Source organism: Dermacentor variabilis, chromosome 8 (assembly GCF_050947875.1).
Source record: "Dermacentor variabilis isolate Ectoservices chromosome 8, ASM5094787v1, whole genome shotgun sequence".
Taxonomy (NCBI): domain Eukaryota; kingdom Metazoa; phylum Arthropoda; class Arachnida; order Ixodida; family Ixodidae; genus Dermacentor; species Dermacentor variabilis.
The window spans coordinates 32,225,422-32,247,152 of NC_134575.1; the positions used below are offsets into that span (position 1 = coordinate 32,225,422).

The 21,731-nt window shown below is 51.4% G+C and overlaps 3 protein-coding genes across 5 annotated transcripts in view; 1 reads left to right on the forward strand and 2 right to left on the reverse strand.

The window, feature by feature from the left end:
* LOC142589936 (kinesin-like protein KIF19) overlaps window positions 1–21,731 on the reverse strand; it is a 170,212-nt gene that overhangs the window by 83,643 nt on the left and 64,838 nt on the right. The window lies entirely within an intron of this gene.
* LOC142590744 (neprilysin-1-like) lies at window positions 6,155–9,298 on the reverse strand. The gene is made up of 2 exons (XM_075703171.1): window positions 7,901–9,298; window positions 6,155–7,371 (listed from the first exon to the last, which is right to left on the reverse strand). Exons 1-2 carry the CDS (start codon window positions 9,296–9,298, stop codon window positions 6,376–6,378), a joined length of 2,394 nt encoding a protein of 797 aa, XP_075559286.1. The 3' UTR covers window positions 6,155–6,375.
* Window positions 12,315–21,731, forward strand: part of LOC142589937 (neprilysin-1-like) — a 31,399-nt gene continuing 21,982 nt past the window's right edge. Inside the window, exon 1 of the mRNA XM_075701658.1 lies at window positions 12,315–12,385. Within this exon, the coding sequence (XP_075557773.1) occupies window positions 12,324–12,385 (62 nt within the window). The 5' untranslated portion in view covers window positions 12,315–12,323. The remainder of the gene's footprint in view (window positions 12,386–21,731) is intronic.

Consider the following 21,731-nt stretch of genomic DNA (forward strand, 5'->3'; position numbering starts at 1 on the left):
GTGAGTGAGTGAGTGAGTGAATGAGTGAGTGAGTGAGTGAGTGAGTGAGTGAGTGAGTGAGTGAGTGAGTGAGTGAGTGAGTGAGTGAGTGAGTGAGTGAGTGAGTGAGTGAGTGAGTGAGTCGGTCGGTCCTTCAGAGTCTTGTAGATTAGTCTGACAGAGCGACTGACTAGCTGACTGGTCATCGTTACGTCAGTATGTCAAGCAATTACTCGATCAGCTAATTATTAAAACATAAACTTGTATGTCAGCAAAAAAAATTATCTATATACTGTAGTAATTATTATTACGCAGTTAAACAAATACGAACATCACAATCAATCAGTCACGCATTCGATCACCGAATCAGTCAACTGACGGCAGTCGAATCGTACCCCCAGAATAAGAAAAAAAAATCTCTTCGCTGTGACGTACAATGCAAGTTGCTTTTGATGTGTTGCGTAAGATTTCCGCTTACGTTCATTTTTAATCAAGGCAATCGGACTAGGCTTTCACACTGTCCGCGGTAGTCCTCCTGTCTGGTTCTTCCTGTTCATTGCCTTCTATTGCGCCTTGTCTTCTCTCGACCTACAGCGGCTTACACTGAGCGCACATTAACGCCTATTCGACCTCAGTGCACACTGCACTCTCACTTGTTTACTCCACGCACACGCCTAGCTACAAAGCAATGTGTCACACACGCATACGACTGCCAAGCTTCGGCAACGTGACCCGAGCTGGTTGATGGGAACACAGAGAATCCGTTAATGACATACCCTTGACAACTTAAGAGCGTTGTTGGTCAGACGCAAAACATTTTTTTTTGACGGACGTAGCTGGAGGTTCGATTTTCCCCCCCGTCATCCACGGTCATTTCCATATCATTAGCTGTCACTATAGTCATTATCAGCTCACGGGTAATTGCGGCAGGTAGCGGAAAAACCGGATAGGAAACGTATGAGTTGAGTGTCGCTGAGAATCAACACATTCGCACCGGATAAATCGGTACCCATAAAACAAGGAAAAGAGTAACAGGAAGGAACGAAGTTCACTCCTCCGGTGTACTGTACTTGCTCAATTATAACGCACCCTGGATCGCAACACACGGTCAGTTTCAGCGGCCACAGTCGAAAAACGCCGTTAACACGCCACCTCCTCCCCCCGATTTGTATATTTCAAAGAAATGATGAATGCAGTGCTGTTGTCTGTTTGCTTAGCACGTTTTTCATTGTAACTGAAGAAAATCGGCTGAATCCATCTCACGATGACGGGCGACGGTAATGAGTTTAGCATTGAATTAATATGTAGCGACTCAAAGTATTGCCACCATCTAAACGAGTTAACGTATGAGGCGTATACTGCAGTGGCGCCCCTCTTTCGCACTTCCCTAAAAGGCTTCATACCTCTATTCCCTAAGGACACTCGACGCCATCTAGCGGAGCCGCCGCGAAGCCTCCGCGAAGCCTCCGAGATGCGCGGGGCGTCGGTACATGCGAACGCGGAGGAACGGGCCACGCGACACCCGGGCTCCTCTCTCGCGTTTCCTTCCAAACACGCCGTGCCATCTGGTGGCGCCGCCGAGAATCCTACGCGTAGCCTCCGAGACGAGAAGCGTGGCGCACGCGCTGCGTGCGACCGCTGCTAAATGGGCCTTCGCCTGCCGCACTGTCAGTGGCGCATACTCACTGGCACAAGTTCGTTGAAGAGCGGCACCATAGCCTGCATATACCTCATTCGAATAGAAAACAACTTCCTCGTGCGATATATTCTTTTTCTTAGCCAGTAACCAGTAATATTCGTTGCTGACGCTTTACCGGCTGCGCAATGGGGGTCAGGTACGTGTTTTGGTATACGACAGCCGCGGTGCAAGTTGGCGTCGTGGTTCAGCAGAGCAGCCTGTACGAAAGCCCCATAGCGGCCTTACGACCACAAAGTCCACGATACCCACCGTGGTTGCTCAGTGGCTATGGTGTTAGGCTGCTGAGCACGAGGTCGCGGGACCGAATCCCGGCCACGGCGGCCGCATTTTCGATGGGGGCGAAATGCGAAAACACCCGTGTACTTAGATTTAAGTGCGCGTTAAAGAACCCCAGGTGGTCCAAATTTCCGGAGTCCTCCACTACGGCGTGCCTCATAATCAGGAAGTGGTTTTGGCACGTAAAACCCCGTAATTGTATTGTAACGTCCACGACGAATCATCGCTTAGAACAGAAGGCAAGCAGACCCCTATACTACTGACGAAAGGTGCGAGAAGTCGTTTACGCAGCTTCGCCTCATTTGGTGCATCGGGTGCTCAGATTGGCACGCATCTGCTGAAGCTTCTTCTTCGAGGGACGGGGGAAACGAGATGTGCGCGTTAGAATGGAGTAAATGCGGTACGTGTACACCCAGTCACGAAATGTGCGAAAGAAGTCGCTCGCTGGCCGCACGTTCGATAAATCGACCAATGAATGGATAATGAATGTCATCGCTGGGGGGTATACCGCTGGGCACGACACGGGAAGCGCGAAAAAAAGCAATATTAAAAGGATGTCAGCTTCTGGGACTCGATCGAAGGAACACTTCGCGCGACGCCATTAGATACTTCACGCGCGAAAGTTCGCTAGAATCGTTGATGTGCACCTTTCTCTTGGAAAACGGACATCGAAAATCCCCGTTGCAATGAAACAATACAGTCAGAGAAGCCGCGCGAAAAAATAAGAAAGATTGGTAATTGCCCGTATCCAGCTCTTCGTGATCACGGCAATCTCACAGATCTGGCGTTTAAAAAAAAATGTGAGAAGTCACAATTACATTTTTCGTTCTCTTTAGCTTTAGTTAACTTACATATTTATAGAGAAAAATAATTGTTTGCTACTTTCAAAGCTTGATGGGTAAATGTTAAATTGAAGGCCTTTCAAGTGCTTCCTGCTCATGCCGCGAGATCCTCGGCTGATCTCCCAAAGTATGCGTGTAACAGTTACTGACGCCACCACGCTGATATTGTAATGGGGAACTTGTTGGAGGAATAAAAATGACCCCTCTGTTCTGAACACATTTTTGTATTATTGTTGATTCAGGCTGATCGCTCAAGCAAGAGATATCTCTGATGTTGCTGCTTTTAGTTACTTACCATCTGTGTCATCTAAATGATTTAAATACATATATTTATGAAAGCCACGTGACTTTCGATTACCCCACTTGGGGGTGCAGGTGTCAGTGCCTTTGAGGTCGGCGTCAGCATCACGAATGAATACTCTGTTGCGACTCAGTCGAGTCCGCTCAGGGTTGCGCCGATGAGCTCTCGTGAGCTCCTGCTCACATGGCATCAATCATGTGAGCCAAAGGGCTCTCGTGGCTAAGGCACGGGCTGCCGTGGAAGCCACATGGGTCCCGGACTCTAGGGACCCCTCCTACACGCCTTGGTTGCTCAGTGGCTATAGTGTTGGACTGCTGAGCACGAGGTCGCGGGATGGAATCCCGGCCAGGGCAGCCGCGTTTCGATGGGGGCGAAATGCGAAAACACTCGTGTACTTATATTTAGGTGCACGTTAAAGAACCCCGCGTGGTCGAAGTTTCCGGAGTCCTCCACTACGGCGTGCCTCATAATCAGAAAGTGGTTTTTGGCACGTAAAACCACATAATTAATAGGGACCCCTCCTAGACTTTCTCAGGGGTTGGCCCTTAAGGTCTTACCCAAGTATCGCTTGTATATAAGGCCATTAAAGGTTTTACACCGCCGCCACCACCACCGATGACCTTTTCCAAGCACTTGAAGATGTAGTTCACCGAGCGCTTTGTTCGCGCCGGGTTGTCTTGAGAATGAGCCAGTGCATTTTAGGGAGGAACCGCAGGCCAGAAAAAGGCGATCGTTCAAAGCAAGATTGCGAGATTTTTCGGTACCCGTGCTGTATGATGATAAGATATAGTTTATAGGGACACCCGATGTAAAAGGAGAAAATGCAATCTAACCGAAAGTCTAGCACGCAGATATAAGATATATGTGCAAAAAAACCCCAAACAGGTTCCTTCCGCTCTGTGAAGGTCTGTGTACTTGGTTTACTTCAAGAATTTACGATTAAAAAAATAATAAACTCTGCCGCTAAACCACCACAAAGGGTACGATATTAAGATGTTATATGTAGTGTTCGTGCTTTATAATGGAATGGGACGTACATAAATTTAAGAAGGGCGGAAATAGTAATATAACGGAGAGTATAGCTCGAAAGTACAGAAAATAAAAATAAAGAAATAAACATACGTTTTCTTTTTCAATCTGCGGGTTTACACAAAACTGATTCGCTTACGCTAAAGATTTCAGAGAGAGAATGTTTTTCGTGCTAGTGTTGCAAATGGGTCGCAAGCCCCAAGGGTAGCGTCGGCCTGGAGGCCTGGGGCACAGCTGGAAGCATCCGAAGGTCCTGGCAAAGGATGAGTCGACTGCTAACAGAACAACTTGTTTATTCTAGCATCGTAAAAGAGCGGCCGGTCAGGTCGACCGAAGTGAAGAAACGGGAGACCACGTTACTCGACTGAATAAATCGAAGCTTCTCTCTTGGCGTCCGGGGGCAGCTGCTTTTATACTCTCGGAGTCGAGGGCAAGAAGGAATGGCTCTGGGGAGGCGCCCGTGACGGCGGCGCACAGACACGTTGAGACAAGAAGTGACGCATCCGCCTGGCCGGCGCCGGTCAGACCTCCTCTCTTCACAGTTGGGGAGCTCCTCTCCCCGGCTGCCGCGCTTTGACAAGCGTGGGCACCAACATGCACACACACTCACACACACACACACACGCACACACACACACACACACACACACACACACACACACACACACACACACACACACGAAGACACGTGGCATTGAAACATGCCTGGACGCGCATAGCAGGAGGCGTTGGGACAGCGCTGAACTGGCCAAAATGTCCGCCGCTGTGAACGAAGCCCCGGCATCCGTTGCATCCGCGCCGGCATTACCGCACGTCGGAGGCGAAACGTAACACAAGTGATTGGATCTCAATGACGCAAGCTGTCCAGTAAAGCAGGGCAAATATTTTTCCAGCCTTGGGCGAAGTTTGTACAACGTAGGCAAGACGCTATACCCCCGTCGTGCGCTGATTCAGAGGGCCTACGTGAGCCGTGAATGCCGCGTTAGTTTGAAAGTATAAACAAAAAGATGAAAGAGGGCCAATGGGTCAACGCTATATACGACATTGTGCACATCTCGTGCCTTGATCGCGCTCTTGATCATTTCTGATCGCGCTCCCGCCTTGCCGACTGTATATATGCATGGTCACTTTAGCCAGTTCCTCCCTTTAACCCTTCCTTGCCCGAGGTATTTCCGCGGTGTTAGCGGTTAGAAGGCTTGGTAACCCTGACATGCGTGTTAAACTAACTCCAAGACAGTCTGACTGCGGGAAGTAGGATTGACAGCTGCATGACCCTAGTAGGCTTCGTTAACCCATATTTATCGGCGTGAAAAGAATAACCGGAATTCATTATTTCATGTCAATAAAAAAAAGGGTATCGTGTAAGTATCAAGAGTCTCTCAGGCGATGTTTCAGCTCGTGTTAACAGCCAATATCACCATCATACCTAGGAATGTTCAAAGTGAGAGCCTGTGTCAGCGAGAACATTCGCATGGGAATAAACAGCCATAGTTACGTGCAGTGACGCGCAGGCCACACCGCACTACGAGTTCCACCGGACTCTCAGATTGGTGCATATATTTTATCGTCGCGGTATTAGTGTACGGCAGTCGATAATGGCCAAGTTGAGATGCAACTCTTCGCCTAAGAGCACCTGAAGTTCCACTGTAGTCACCTTAAACGATCATTTGCTCCCGAGAGGAAAAGAAAGCGAATTCAAAACCGCCCATTAACAAGAAGCCACAAAACCTACCGTGTACAAAAGGCCTCTCACGGCATCAATACGTACGAACAAATATGTATGACTGGAAACATTTCTTGGACGCCGCGGTAATAACAGCCCTTCTAACCACAAAGGGTTAGAATTCTATCTTGAAAGAATGGTCACATCCCTCCCAGTCACGGGAGATGACTCGCTCCCGAACATAGTCGCTAATAATCAAGCAAGTAACCTTTTTAAAAATAATTCGTGATAGTGGATGGTATCCCAAAAACAGTGATTTGTCAGAAAGCAATTTGTACCTCAACACAAAGTCATTTTACGCCAGAAAAGTCAATAGAAACACAACATTTTTACGCCGTTTAAGATCGAAACTATGCAAAAGACTGCCTTCAAGGGCGAAATATTTCACATGCCGTTGATTCCTGCTAATACAAAGGTACATACCTACACAGATTCGCACGTAAAGGTTCGTCAACTTCAACAACAAACGCCCACAACATTACAACAATCTATCCTCGCAGTATCTACAACTATCGCGCGGTGAAAACTACGTGCGAGTCCGTTGCGCAGATACGTCGCCAGCGTTCTCGTGCGGCGCGTCTCCATCAATCAGCGTCTGGCCCACGGGCAGGTCCCAGAAGGAGCACCTGTCAGGCACACCCATGGGCTCGTGGGGCTGGCAGTCGAACGCGTCGGCAAACTCCACCAGGTGCATGAGCGGCACGTTGCACCTGTTCTCGTCGGTGCTGTACAGACCACGCCTTCTCCGACGCCGCCGCGAACCGTAGGCGTTGTCCGGAGAGCACAGCTTGAAGCAGTGGTTGAGAAAGAAGAGCTGTTCTCCCGAGAACTCCAGAAAGGTCGGCGTCTGGCCGCGTTCCCTTATGTACGAGCGGTACCTGTAAGCGCCCAGCGCGGCCGGAAGCGAGGCGAAGTCGGCAACGTCCTCTTCGGTGGCCTCGACGTCGCTCCCGCCTTCGGCATATGCCTGGCTAAGGCACTTGACCCTGTACCGGTACTCGTCGAGCACGTCCGGAGACCACCAGTCCCGAAGCCTTCCGCGGGCGTCCCGGTTCTTGCCTCGCTCGTCGAAGCCGTGCATGACCTCGTGTCCCACGACAGAACCGAGGCCGCCGTAGTTGAACGCCGTCCACGTCCCTTCGTCCAGGTATGGCGGTTGCATGATGGCTGCAGACACGAACATGGCGTTGAGCTCGCGTTCGTAGAAGGCGTTTAGGTCGAGCGGGTTGAAGTCTCGCGTGGCCACGTGTACACCCGCGGCGAAGTTGGCGAGGAATAGCCGCGTCGCGGAGCTGGCGGCCCCGAGCGACGTGGACAGGTAGTCGTCCTGCACGTAGAAGTCGGCGTAGTGCTGGTCTAGCGCATCCTCGTCGACGAGGTAGGCAGGCTTGACGAGGACCTCGTCCATGCTTCTGATCTTGGCCTCCGCCGCGCTCCTAGTCGGTTTGTCCATCCACGGAGTGTTCGCGAAGATGGCAGTGAACTCCCTCTTGATGTCCTTGGTGATCTTCTTCGCCAGAGCCTGTGCATCGAGCGAGAGGCATGGTATACATAAAGCCAGCCTTAACGTCCGGCAGAAGAAACCTACCACCTCAGTAACCAAGGTCGTACTGTAGACGAGATTGAAAGGGCTTGAACAAGCGTGTATGCGAGTACACTAGTAATGTTGTTATTGAATGGTCACGTATCCCGCAAGCAAAGCTTTCAGCCGCGACCTAAGCTCTCGAACGACGTGTAATGCATGTACTGATTGACCCGCTTACTAATGCAGCGCACCAGAAAAAGATAACGAACCAGCAACAGCAATTTCACATGGATCTATTATTCTGAACGCCTCCCCAGCTCCCAAGACGCCTCGTTCTTGACAACACAGTCAACTATTCTTCATCAAAGTCGACGAAGACACATTCTTCCTGTCTCTGCCTACTCAGATCAAAGAACCCATTACAGTGACACCCTAATTTATCTGCTAGAAACCAGGGGCGGCTTCCAGCTTTGAGATTACATGATTGCACAACGACGTGAAAAGTCGTGACTCCTGTGACCCTCACCTGAGCCTTCGGCGTCGGTGTACTGCTGAGTAACGGGTAACCGGCCGCGAGCGGCATGACATCGACGACGCGTCGGAAGCAGTCGTGCACGTAGCTCTGCTTGTCCTTGAACACGAAGGTGGCCGCCTTATAAGACGCTCGTGGAGCCAGCTGGCGAAGCATGGTCCAGCCGAGGAACATGGGCAAGAGCAGGGGGTCTTCGTCGGCGTGCATCAGCACTCTTCCCACCTCGCGCAAAGCGCGGGCGTTGCCGACCTTGACGTGGTGGTCACGTTCGATCCTGGAATACGGCTGTATCTGCTTGTTTATGACGTCCACCCAGACCTGAGGGTCGACGTCTGGAACCAGCGACGGCAACTCGTCATACTTGATAGCCTGCGCTGGCTCGTCGTCAGTTCGCAGAGCGGCTATGATGCGCGAGTCCACGTCGGTGATTTTGGTGGACGTGGCTTCGGCTTCCGACGGCTGGAAGCCCGGGAGTGCCTGTAGCTGGGTCAGGAAGAACTCTCCCAGCTTGCCGGAGTCCTTGAGGATGTTCCTCTTTTGCAACCACGAGAAGAGTTCGTCGTTCCTGCCGATGTCGACGGTCAGGCGCCCTTCGTCCTCGTCGTGGTCAATGAAGAGGTCGACCACGAACATGATGTGAATCTTCCACGTGAGTGACAGCTCCACCATGGTAGCTACCAGCGAGTCCGCGTCCTGGGGTTGTACGTTGGGAAATTCAGTGTACAAGTTCATGAACTCAGCCAGCTTCTCTCTCTCGGACGTCTTCTCGGCGACGACCTTCGTGCACGACTCGAACATGGCGGCCGCCTTGAGCACGGCCGAGTGCCCCGTCTCCTGCATCAAAGCAGAGGACGGTCGTCTGCTTCGTGCCATAAGGAACGCGTGGGCTCGTTGTAGACGGCTTTGCTTCGAAGGGATATCGAAAGTGCCGCTCTCGTTCTGCGATGACGGAGTCGCATCGAGCCCGACCGAGCGTATGACCAGATTTCTAGCCGGCGACTTCGTTTCCCGAGCCTTTACAGCAGCGTTCTTGAGGGCGTCTTGTGCGTGCAGCATGGTCTCCTCGGCGACTTTGTCGGCGACGCTCAGGTGACCGTGGGCGTGGTCCCGATTCCAGCCGCCGCAGACGAAGCGGTAGAAGTTCTCGCACGGCTGCACGGTACGCGTGAGGGACAGTTCGAGAAGCCGCGTGAAGTTGGCGCTTTTGCGTCCGCTACCTTCGTCGACGGGCACGTAGAACAGCAGGTACCAGGCCAGCGTCGCTACCAGAGCCACGACGCAGAGCAGTCCGAGCAGGACCAGGCAGAGCTCCGTGTAGTCGGCCGTCACGAATTCCGCCTCCGTCTCACTTACGGTGCTGTCGTCGGTGCCACCGGAAAGCTCCTGAGCCATGACGATCGATCGCTGGCGAATTCGCGGCAGGCTATCCTGTACTATGCAGGACCGGCGTCTGGACGCCTCGGTCCCGCGAAGGAAGCCTACAGTGTAGTCCTAATATCGTTTCCTACGACCTGGCTACGCTAGCGTGAACGCTACGAAGGCGCACCGACGAACCCGTCGACGAAGTCGTCTCCTCGGCCGGTTCTCAACGCTCTGCGCCCGAGCTTCCGATGCGGAAGGTTCCGGGAACGGCGCGAGGGATACCATGACACTGGTGATGACGCCCGTGAAGTAGTAAATTTCGTGAACTAACGAAGACGATGTTTGGAAAGGAGGTATTGGATTCTAACAGAAACTCAATGTAAGCAGTTTGTTTGGGACCTTGCGAAGTAAATATCGTGAATTTGGGACGCAAGCGAAGATGACTGAGCGTGACCATCGAGTGCAAGGTATTTTTGTTTCGTGCATTCATAAAAGGTCCCCACCTAAAGGAGACGGTGTTGATGATGATACCTTCAACAACAGCACAAAGCCGCTGTGAAGGATATGCTATGAACAGGGTGGTATTGTACCAAAAGAAATAAATGAAAGTATGAAGGAAGCCAATCATCAATCAAATAATGTAGTGCTTATTATGACATAGCCGGTCTTGTAAAGTAAAAATAGAAGAATCAATAATTAGGACAAAAAGTAATAAATAAGGTAAAGCAAAGGATTTGCGGAAAAAGAGTACCCTCGTTAGCTTGTTACTATTCTACCTATTTACAGCATAATTTCACCATTTATTGTCTTTCATTAAAATGTAAAATTTAAATACTGAAAAGAAATGAAAATCTGCAACATTCCCTTTACCTTGCTTCTAGAAGTCATCTTCATCATCTTTCTATTCCTTTTTTGTCTATTGCACAAATCGAGGCTGACACAGAGAAGTACAGATACAAGAGTAATGTACACCATTATAGGTAAATTTGAGTCACCTATATGTACAGGCGATTACAACTTGAGGCACTTTCTGAACTAGAAATTCGAGGCACTTTCTGAATTCGCTATTCGTACCATCACGGGGCAGCATGTAGGCATCTGCAGCTCGTTATTTATTTCGTGGTGTGCAAGTCGTTAGTGCCATTCACCCATTCCTTCAATCGCTAACTGATTCAATGACTCACTCACTAGCCAGGTCTCTGGGCTCGTAAGTGGCTCGCGAAAGAAACAGACGAAGTAAGATGTTGATTTGTGCCAGGAATTCTGTATTGAGTGGAACTCTGTACGGACTACTGAGTCGCGATAACTCAGACACGCCTCACGGAATAATCTTTTTGGGGGGGAATTACGTATGTACGTAATTCCTCTTTTTATTACATCCTTATAGTGTACTGAATATCTCTAATTCGCTTCTGTCTACCATATCGCAATTTTAAGCATACCATAAATACGCGGGACTCTTATTTTCCTCATAAATTGTTTTGACGACTGTCACTGCTTATATGACACAGTAAGGTATGACAAACTGTGTAACTGCAATGCCTGTTAATAAGTCATGCTTCTAGCTTTAGTGTACACTCTAAGAACAGTTTACACCCTTTGGAGTGCGCCTTCTGCCACACAACGATAATCGTCATCTGCCTTATTGCGTTTCCTTTCTTTAACGCTGCGAGCCCGGAACTTTCCAGTAACGAACTGCACGCGCGTTATCAGAAGGGGCACTCCAAAGGGTGTAAACTGTTCTATGCTGATAACGCGCGTGCCGTTCGTTACTGGAAAGTTCCTGGCTCGCAGCGTTAAAGAAAGGAAACGCATCAAGGCAGATGACTATTATCGTTGTGTGGCAGAAGGGGCACTCCAAAGGGTGTAAACTGTTCTTAGAGTGTAACACATTTAACCGTAATGCGTATGGGTGGTAGCAAGCAAATGTGTACATATGACATACTTTACTTCGACTTAAAGCAGCCCATTTTCTCAACCTCCAATTGAAAAATTGGGAGGACGCTTAAGCTTCGCCTTTAAGAGTCGAACGTCATACCATTCAAAGATCCCTGACTGCTGCTCACGCTTCCCGGCAACTGCAACTTATGTAACCGTAATGTTTGCCGGGAAACGCTGTGCCGAACGCTATGCCCGAAGGCGAGCTTTCTGGTAGAACTGGCACGCGATGGATGGATGGATGGATGGATAGATGGATGGATGTTATGAGCGTCCCCTTTGGAATGGGGCGGTGGGTTGCACCACCAAGCTCTTGCTGTTATACTGTCTAATGTCGTACCTAGGTTAAACAAGAAAAACAAAAAAAAACACTGTAAACTCCCACAAACAAATTTTCTGATCCCCTATTGCGAACTTTGCATTTGTACGTCTCCATTTTTTTGTGGTTTCCCTACTTTTCTTCCACCAATCCTCGAATCGCCTCTTACTAATCTCTATTGCGGCCATGTTTACTTTTCCACTGCTCTCGCTGAACCAAAGAGCTTCAAGGAGGCCAGCTGTGCCTAAATTGACCGCTGGGCAGACATCTTCACATTCTAAAAAACATGCTCCATAGTTTCCGTAGCTTTACCGCAGCAAGCACATGCTTAGAATATTAATGCGATGCGGTGGACGGGAGCGCCATCTGGAGGTATTGCAAGGAAACGGGTGCGCCGCTTCATGGCTTCCGAGATTGGCGCGAGAAACCGTTGGAGGCCATGGTCGCCTTATGAATAGTAGAAATGATGGAAAAGGGATTTGTGTTTGAGTTTCTGTGTAACAGAATCATCTTTTCTCGTGTACTCAAGTTACAATCCGACGCTATTCTGTCTGTATATTGAGTTTAGATTGTACTTCACGATTTTTCTGACGCATGTTTCTTTGAGGAAATTAATTAGTTCAGTAACACCTCTGAGCCACTCGGATGACTTGCGTGGTTGTGGTTTGGAATGATTTTTCGCCAAGCGACGTCCGATGTCAACACTGAATTTTTTTCTTTTTTTGCAACACGGGGCCTTTAACGCTGTCGCATTAAAAGTGAGGCAACCTATTCATGCCTAGAGGGAAGACGAAGAAGATGAAATTGTCGAACAGCAGTAGCGGCAAAGCGCAAAGCGAGGAGTCCACTCTTGACGACAGGTACTGTGACTTCATTGCATTCTGAAGTTTTGTTACCAGAAAAAAAAAAGATTTCCAAACAACGGCACTTTTTCTTCCGCCTAGAATACCGTTATGCCCTGTATTTGCGAGAACGCGCACGTGCGTTGAACTGCCAATTTACTTCAGGATACATCTGACGAGCAAGTAAAAACAAATTATATTCTTTGCTTCTTCTCCCCACTTTGAGAGTGCTGGCAGAACATGGGTCATATGGTTATGTGCCATTGGGTGTGCCTATTCTTGGTCAATACTTTAGAATGGGAATGTGCGACTGGAGCACAAGGAAGCATCATCACCATCATCAGCCTATTTTTATGGCCGCTGCAGGACGAATGCCTCTCCCAGAGATCTTCAATCACCGCTGTCTTGCGGTAGCTGATTCCAACTTACGTCTGCAAATTTACTAATTTCATCACCCACTTATTTAATTTTCTGCTCTCCTCGACTGCGCTTGCCTTCCCTTGGCACCCATTCTGTAACTCTAATTGTACACCGGTTATCTGCCCTACGCATTACATGGCCTTCCCAGCTCCATTTTTCTAGAATATCAGCTATCCCCGTTTACTCTCTGATCCACACCGATCTCTTCCTGTCTCTTAACGTTACGCCTAACATTTTTAGTTCCATCGCTCTTTCCGCGGTCCTGAACTCGTTCCCGAGCTCATTTATTAACCTCCAAGTTCCTGCCTTGTATGTTAGCGCCGGAAGAATGCAATGATAGTACACTGTTCGCTTCAACGACAGGGACAAGCTTCCAGTCATGATTTGGAAATGCCTGCCGTATGCACACCAACCCATGGGATATAGAAGCCTTATGTAAGGCTTGTACATGAATATGTGCACGTGTTTATGTATGTACATTTACATAAATGCATGTACGTGTATTTAGATGTGTGGCGTACTTCTCTGCGCTAAACCCTTCTCGTCAACATTCTTCTCTCAACGAGCATCGTACGTCGCCCTCGTCTTCGTGACATAGACGACTTCAACAGCTGCAGGCGACGATGCTGGGCTCGTGCCATCTGCTGCTGCTGCTACTCCGAAACTCCTGCAAGTTTCGCGTCATTTCGATTCCACCAACACGTCAGACCTGCGTGTTTTGTTAAAGCCCTTAGATTTCTTGGGAAACTTAACTGCGATTTCCTGCAGCTGTCCCACTGTTCTTGTGGGCCAATTCCGAATATAGTGCAAGCTAACACAGCTGTAAGAACTGCACTGTGGAACGCGATGCTTCAGGGCCGTGGTACCGGTGGTACCACTGGTACCGCTGGTAATGGGAGCCCTGTCGCATTCTTCCCTCTTGGCTGCTAGCGTTTCGAGACGCTGTCGTCGAGACGCTGCACCTCTGGTCGAACACGCAGACTCTGTCCTTTTAGGCGCTGAGTCTGCAGCGTCCGGATGCGGTCGTAGAGCCTCCATTGGGTTCCGAACTGGTCCTTGAGGAAGCGGGAACTCGAAGTACTCGTTGGCTCCCTCGGATTGGTAAGGAAAGGTGGCGAAGGGAAGCGCCGCCAATATCACAGGATGCAACTTAGTACCACAAATAATCACATACTAAAGTACGCCAACCGCATTTTCGGATAGCAACAGGGATTGGTTCTTTATAGTTTCTTTTTTCTTGGAGGTGAGGAGGGGGGAGCTAATGGGGAAGGGGCACTGTTCGTAGGGCCAATAGTTTTGCTGCGATTCCATACTCTTTGCTGAGACCGGCGAGAGGTGTGGGTAAAGAACACGTGCTCTTCAACGATCGGGAAGTGAGCGGATGCACTTCACGCCGGCTCTGTCTTTCGTAAATGATTTCGCAGTGTTTATGCAAAATATCTCTGTAATTTTGCACCATCATCTCCCGCAAGTTATCCTGACTCTACCGATATTCGTCTTCAAGGTGGGAACTGCCTTTTCACCGCTTTATTGGACCATTTCTGCCGAGCCGCTGCACCGCCGAGCTAAGCTTACTGCTAAGCTTAGTGCTCCGGCCGATACGTGAGCCGCAGTTACGGCTGCGCGTCACATTTCTTCAAGCCGCCATGGAAATACAAGTTGCAGGAACTGATATCTCACCCACCGAGATTTCCGAAGAAACAGGATGGTGCACCATTGGCCCGCGTGCACGACTTTCTCCTTGGGGCAAGCGCGCTAACCCTAACACTGCATCAGCCTCCCAAACCGGCGTTGGAGGCACGAACAAGGCGCAGCGAGGCCCGCGCGCTCACAAGCAGCAAGTTCTGAAGGCAGGGAAGATGCCCACTCTTCCACGTGATCACCACAAAGTAGTTATCAGGCCACGGGGCGGCTTGAACGTTGCCAAAGTCGGGGTCGTCCGCCTCGCTTCGGCCTTATATAGGGCAGCAAACGTATCTCCACAAGACGCCACGGAAGACATTGTCTGCCCAAATATTCAGCAAAATATCATCGTTGTGAGTACCCCTCACTCTCCTAATGCAGAACGATACCGCCGACTCGACAGCTTTGAGGTCGACGGACACCAGTTCGAGATACGGGCATATGAAACTGCGCCCGACTATACAGTCAAGGGGGTCGTCCGAGGCATTCCTCTCGAAGAAGACGCGAAGGACATTCACCTCAATATAGTCAACAAGAGGAACCCGAATGCCTTAGCGGCCAAAAGACTCAGCAAGACCACGTCGGTCATCATCGCCTTCGATGGTGGCCGAGTACCAACGTGGGTGTACTACGGGGGTGCTATGCTCAGGTGTACCTTGTACAGAAAGCAGATTGACGTGTGCCACCAGTGCGGACGCGTCGGACATCGCATGGACGTCTGCCCGAACCCCCAAGACCGTGTGTGTAGAGGCTGCGGAGCCTCGAGCCCAGACCCCAATCACACATGCACGCCAAGGTGTCACCTTTGTGGGGGAGCGCATCCCACTGCGGACAAGGCCTGCAAGGCTCGATTCAAGACCCCCTATCTTGTTAAGAAACGACGCGGAGACCGCCAGAGGGCAGCGGCGGAGGCCGCCCTCGAGCTACAGCAACAGAACTACGACGAACATTTCCCACCTGCCTCCCGCTCCCGCTCTCGAGGCCGGGCCCGGTCTCGCTCGGTTGCGGGGCCTCCATCCCGCCGGCAGAGCAGGTCTCGGAGCCGGGCGCGCAGCAAAACCCCCGGGCCGAGCCGTAGCCGTTCGAGCTCTCGGCGTCCGAAGCAAGCCGGCCAGCAAGATTCGGACCTACCTGACAAGGTGAGCTGGGCAGATGCGGTTAAGGGCTCGCTGAGACGCAAGGCTCAGGGAGCTACTGCCTCCGAACCCAATAATAAGAGGGACCCCAGGGATGTGGCATTGGAAGAAATGCAGCGCGAAAACGCACAATTACGTACGGTCGTGCTACAATTAACCCAAGAAATTCGAGAGATTAAACAGTCGATGGCGCAGACATCTATACCTAAATCTGCTTTAGTCCCGACTCCCGTCACGAACGGTAACGATAATGCGGCGCCGCCCACAAAGAAACGCGCGGCGGCCAGTTCCGAGTCTCAACAGCTCGAGAACCTCGAATCAGCAGTAAGTGATTGGCGCAAAGCACATGTCACGATAAATGACTGGCGGAAAGAACAAGAAGAAATGAGGAAGCTGCTTTCAGAAATTCAAACCGGGATCCGCAACATCGGCGTTGCGGTCAATAACCTCACTGCTCGAACAGACAGGGTTGAAATCCATATAGACAAAATCGAGACTCACATACGCCTTCGCCCAGGCATGGAAATGATGCCCACCATGGGCCCTACAGTCATTCACCCTAGTCCTATTTCACGTAACGCACAAGTACAGCACCACGATGGCCAGCCCCACTAACGAGCTCGTGGTGTGGCAGTGGAACTGTCGGGGCTTCACTAAGAAGCAACCACTGCTGCAACAGTACGTCCGACACGCGCAACCCAAACCCGACATCATAATGATACAAGAAACAGTAGGTACCGTACCAAAACTTCCAGGTTACACTGCGAATGCCTCGCCGATTCCCGTTGATCGCGGACTTGCAATTTTAATTCGGAAAGGAATAGTGGTGCAAGAACACAGCGTAAGCGGCACACATGCGGAAAACATGCTTGTAGAGCTCCTTCCCAATAGAACACGCAACCACAGTTTATTTCTCCTCAACGTATATAGTAATCCGGCTCACTCACGGGCTCGTTTCCTCTCTCTGTTCCGAGGGGCGCTTGCCTTGGCGGGCGCAAACCCGTTTCTGGTGGGGGGAGATTTTAACGCCCCGAACGAGGCCTGGGGCTATGGCTACACTACCGCCAAAGGTCGACGCCTGTGGCAGGACCTACATGATGCCGAATTAACTCTTATTACCGATCCCACGGCGCCAACCCGCACGGGCACCTCTACGGCACGGGACACGACACCAGACCTAACGGCGGTCCGTAACATCCCTCAAGCAATGTGGCGCAATACCTTTGAAGATCTCGGTAGTGACCACATGATCATAGAAACACGAATTCCTCAGGCGGGTACACCCCCTTTTCCTAAGCTATTCAAATGGACGGACTGGGACAAATTCCGAAAGCAGCGAGCTGAACAGAGAGGTGAGGAGAACATCGATAACATCGAGGCATGAATGGAGACGCTCAACGACGACATGAACAAGGCGACGCAGACGCTCGCACCCGAATTCCAGGTTGACAAGATCGACAGCCGACTAGCCCACCTCTGGGAAGCCAAGACGTCACTAAACGCAAGATGGAAGCAGCAAAGGCACAACCGAAAGCTTCGTAAGAAGATCGCACATATCAATCGCCAGCTGGAAGACCATTGCCGGACCTTAAGCCGCCAACAGTGGTATGACATCTGCAACGCAGTCGATGGGCAGCTCCAGAATGGCAGCACGTGGCGTCTCCTTCGTCACCTCTTGGGGGAAACGCAGAGCAAGTCTGCTCAGCAAGCAAACCTGCAACGCCTTTTGCACAAGGAACAGGCTACCACGAGTGATCACCAGCTCGTGACACGCCTGCTAGCCAAGTACTTCCCTCGACGGCCCGATGTTCAACACGGGGATTACACTGGAGAGACAAATGTGACACTCGATGAAGAATTTCACGAGTCAGAGATCTGCGCAGCTCTCCACGACCTTAATGGCAAATCAGCACCTGGTCCCGACAAGGTTACGAACAAGACTCTAAGAAACCTCGATGATGCCTCGATAACCGCTCTTACGGCATACATCAACAAATGCTGGCGAGCAGGTTGCATCCCAGAGGCGTGGAAACGCTCTAAAGCAGTCCTGATACCGAAGCCAGGCAAGCCGTCCAGCCTCGATCACTTGCGGCCCATTTCCCTCACATCCTGCGTTGGCAAGGTGATGGAGCACGCGTTCCTCTCCCGCATCAACCACCACCTCGAGGACACTGGAGCCTACCCACCCACTATGGTGGGCTTCCGGTCACACCTCTCCACTCAAGACGTCATGCTCCAGCTCTACCACGAGATTATCAATGACCCAACTAGTGGCAACCGGGCCATCCTCGGCCTGGACTTGGAAAAGGCATTTGACAATGTAGCACATGCAGCAATCCTGAGCCGCATAAACAAGCTCAACTTGGGTGCGCGAAGCTACAACTACGTCAGAGACTTCCTGTCGCGCCGCACAGTCACCCTCGCGGTCGGCAGCATGACATCCGACGAACATACACTAGGAAGCACCGGCGCACTCCTCAAGGATCGGTCATATCCCCGCTCCTTTTCAACCTCGTGATGCTGGGTCTCCCGGCCTACCTCGACGAGATCGATGGCCTCCATCACGCCTTGTACGCAGATGACATCACCCTGTGGGTCAACAAGGGCAGTGACGGTCAGATAGAATGCACCTTACAAGCAGCGGTCTCTGCAGTCGAAACGTACCTCCAAGACACGGGTCTCCGACTATCTCCACTGAAATCGGAGCTGCTCGTCTACCGGTCGCGCCACCGGCCCAAGCCTACAGCCGAATGGCGCCAATGTGACGACATAATCCTCTATACGCAAGACGGCTCCTGCATTCCCCGAGTCCCGAAGATACGCATCCTAGGCATGCATATAACAGCCAACGGGTCAAACATAGAAGCTATTCGCAAAATCGAAGGCAAGGTTACAGCGGCTACCCGCCTGATCAAACGCATTACAAACAAGCACACGGGCATGAAGGAGGACAGTGTCATGCGCCTCATACACTCTTTCGCAATCAGTCACATCACTTATGTGGCTGCCTTCCACAACTGGAATGTCACTGAAAGGGAGAAAATCAACACCCTTATACGCAAGACTTACAAGATCGCCCTTGGCCTACCGGAGTCCACAAGCACTGCTCGTCTGCTACAGCTGAGGGTATACAACACGCTTGAGGAAATCGTGGATGCGCAAAGAACCTCTCAACTCGAACGCATGTCTCTGACAGCCACGGGCCGGTACATCCTGCGGAAACTCGGCTTCAACTACCACGTCCAACACGGTCAGAAACAGGTCATTCCACCTGACCTCAGCGACACGCTGATTGTCGCCCCTATACCTCGAAACATGCACCCCGAATTTAATCGGGGCCGACGCCAGGCCCGTGCCAAGGCACTGCTGCGCTCCTTGGGTGGAAAGAGGACTACGCGCTTTGTAGACGCCGCAGAATACACGCGAGAACGCCGGTTCACGGCGGTAGTCGTAGACGTTAGCTCCAGGCTTACGCACGCGTGTAGTGTCGCAACGGAATACCCCGAAACAGCAGAAGAGGTAGCGATTGCGCTTGCGCTTACCGACCCCCTCTGCGAGGTAGTGTTTAGCGACTCACAATCCGCAGTTCGCAACTACGCGCGGGGGCGCATTTCTTCCGAAGCTCTCCAGATTCTAAGGAAAGCTGGTCGACAGCACTTCGATAACACCGCCATCATATGGTTTCCAGCGCACGTCGCCACCCCCACCGATGAGGGCCTCATTAACTTGAACGAGGTAGCACACCGCTCTGCGCGAGAACTGACCCGCCGCGCAGAATCGGGGACCGCTTCTTCGAGTTCGGAACTGCTGGCTCAAAGCACGCGAGAACGCCTGGTCAGGTACAATGACATCACCAAGCACTACCAGCTAGGCAGGCGGTTGCTGCCCCCACCTCACCCCATGCTGAAACGTCGCCAGGCAGTCATCTGGCGACAATTGCAAACACAAACATTCCCCAGTCCGGTGCGATTGCAGCACATTTTCCCCGCGCAATACCCGAATGCTCTTTGCAAATTATGTCAGGACACTAGAGCGACGCTGTCACACATGTTGTGGGAGTGTCGGGTTACATCAGCTACAATGGCAGTAGCTCCGGAGGCTCTTGCGTCGAAGTGGGCCGCCGCTCTGCGCAGCTCCAACCTCAAGACACAAGAGTGGGCTGTCCAGCAAGCCCGAGAGGCGGCGACGAGGCAAGCCCTCGAAGTCCCCTCATGGGAGACCTGAGCCCGGGTCATCAAATTTGCCGGATTCAGAATAAAGTTGTTTCCATCCATCTTCAACGATCGTTATACAGTCATCGACATTTTTTTCTAGAGCGCATGAATATCGCGCTGCGAGAGGAAGAAAATGAATATTCTCGCGTTTGCTGCTTCGCTTAACGACAACGCTTCGTGAGCAACGCCAGTCACCTAGACACGTAAGTCACAGAGTCTTCAGCGCAGTTTCACCGCCTTGACTGTTGCTTTGGCATTACTCTTGTTTTGTAGCGTGTTGCACGAGCCCTCTAGGTAAGTGTGGAGGGAGTCTGTAGTACGACGGCGAAAAACATAATATGCCGGTGGCACGCTGTCAACTCCGACAGTGTTTAGCACGGAACTCCGGCGGAAGTGACTGGAGCAGTAAAAAATGTCGAGGCCGTTGTCGGCGCGACATACTAATGTTACGCACGTGGCAGACATCAAGACGACGACGTGTTGCCCTTAGACGCGCAGCCACGCACGGCACATAAGGAGTGACTCGTCGATAAAGGAGGCCACTGTCGCGGAACTGGCGACGTCGATTTGCCATTCGCCAAGGTCCACGCGGAGGAAACGATTTGCAAAGGGCTGGAGTGCGTTGACTTAAACGCGCGGCGCACGCAAGGTTTCGGACTATGAGATCTGTTTGTTGAAACGACTCATGGAGGAGCTGTAGACAGGGGTGGGATAAGCGAGTGGAGAAGTAGTGGCATCGCACGTAACTGAGCACGCGTGTGCTGTGCTACGCTGAGCCAGAACACCGCCACGGAACAAAAATTTGCTCCAAGAAATTTTGACGCATACACTTCGTATACGTGAATCGCATAAAAAATTGGCTGTGGTGTGAATGCGACCGTGTAAATGGCTGTCCTCGTTTGCAACGTAATGTTGACAGATTTTTTGGAAGCTATATGGTTTTCGAGAATGGGGTCTGCGAAATCCTAGATGTGCAAGGTTTGACATTCGGAGCGAAAAATCCGAGGAGCGTTCTCTAACCCATCTCTCGGTCTCCAACCCATCTCTCTCTAAACCGCAGAAGATCTCTGACCAGTTTACTTTTGCGTAGACCGTGTCTTATCGCCACGTTCTAAACGAACAATCTTACCAAAATAAGAATAAATCCTGGCCTTGTCTGTATATACAACGCGATGAACGTATTCTTCAACGGCAAGGGGCAAGGTCTATGAAGTATGAAGAATAATTTTTTTTTAAATTCTAGGACACGTAAGCATTTCTTATGAGTTGTGAATACGAAAGAATTTATGTCCAATTGAATGCTGCTGAGTCTTTCATCGAGTGTAACGGTGCCTCCTGGCCGGGCCAGCAAGCAGCAGCAGCCTGCGGTGCCAACGCCGCTGACCACCGACGTCCCGTGCGACGAGAGACTCTCCCCTCACGCAACACCTGGCGCGTTCGTGACGTGGCGTCGCAGCCAACGGGAACTCCGTCGAGCCGCGTTCATGAAGTGGCGTCGCAGCCAACAGGAACTCCGTCGAGCCGCTTTCATGAAGTGGCGTCGCAGCCAATGGGAACTCCGTCGAGCTGCGTTCGTGACGTGGCGTCGCAGCCAACGGGAACTCCGTCGAGCCGCGTTCATGAAGTGGCGTCGCAGCCAACAGGAACTCCGTCGAGCCGCTTTCATGAAGTGGCGTCGCAGCCAATGGGAACTCCGTCGAGCTGCGTTCGTGACGTGGCGTCGCAGCCAACGGGAACTCCGTCGAGCCGCTTTCATGAAGTGGCGTCGCAGCCAACGGGAACTCCGTCGAGCCGGGTTCATGACGTGGCGTCGCAGCCAACGGGAACTCCGTCGAGCCGCTTTCATGAAGTGGCGTCGCAGCCAACGGGAACTCCGTCGAGCCGGGTTCATGACGTGGCGTCGCAGCCAAC

Excerpts from the sequence above, each read along its gene's own strand:
- LOC142590744 (XM_075703171.1), bottom strand. The coding sequence starts at position 9,298 with ATGGCTCAGGAGCTTTCCGGTGGCACCGACGACAGCACCGTAAGTGAG. Across the intron at positions 7,372-7,900 it reads CACCGACGCCGAAGGCTCAG|GCTCTGGCGAAGAAGATCAC; the intron begins GTGAGGGTCACA and ends CTCGATGCACAG.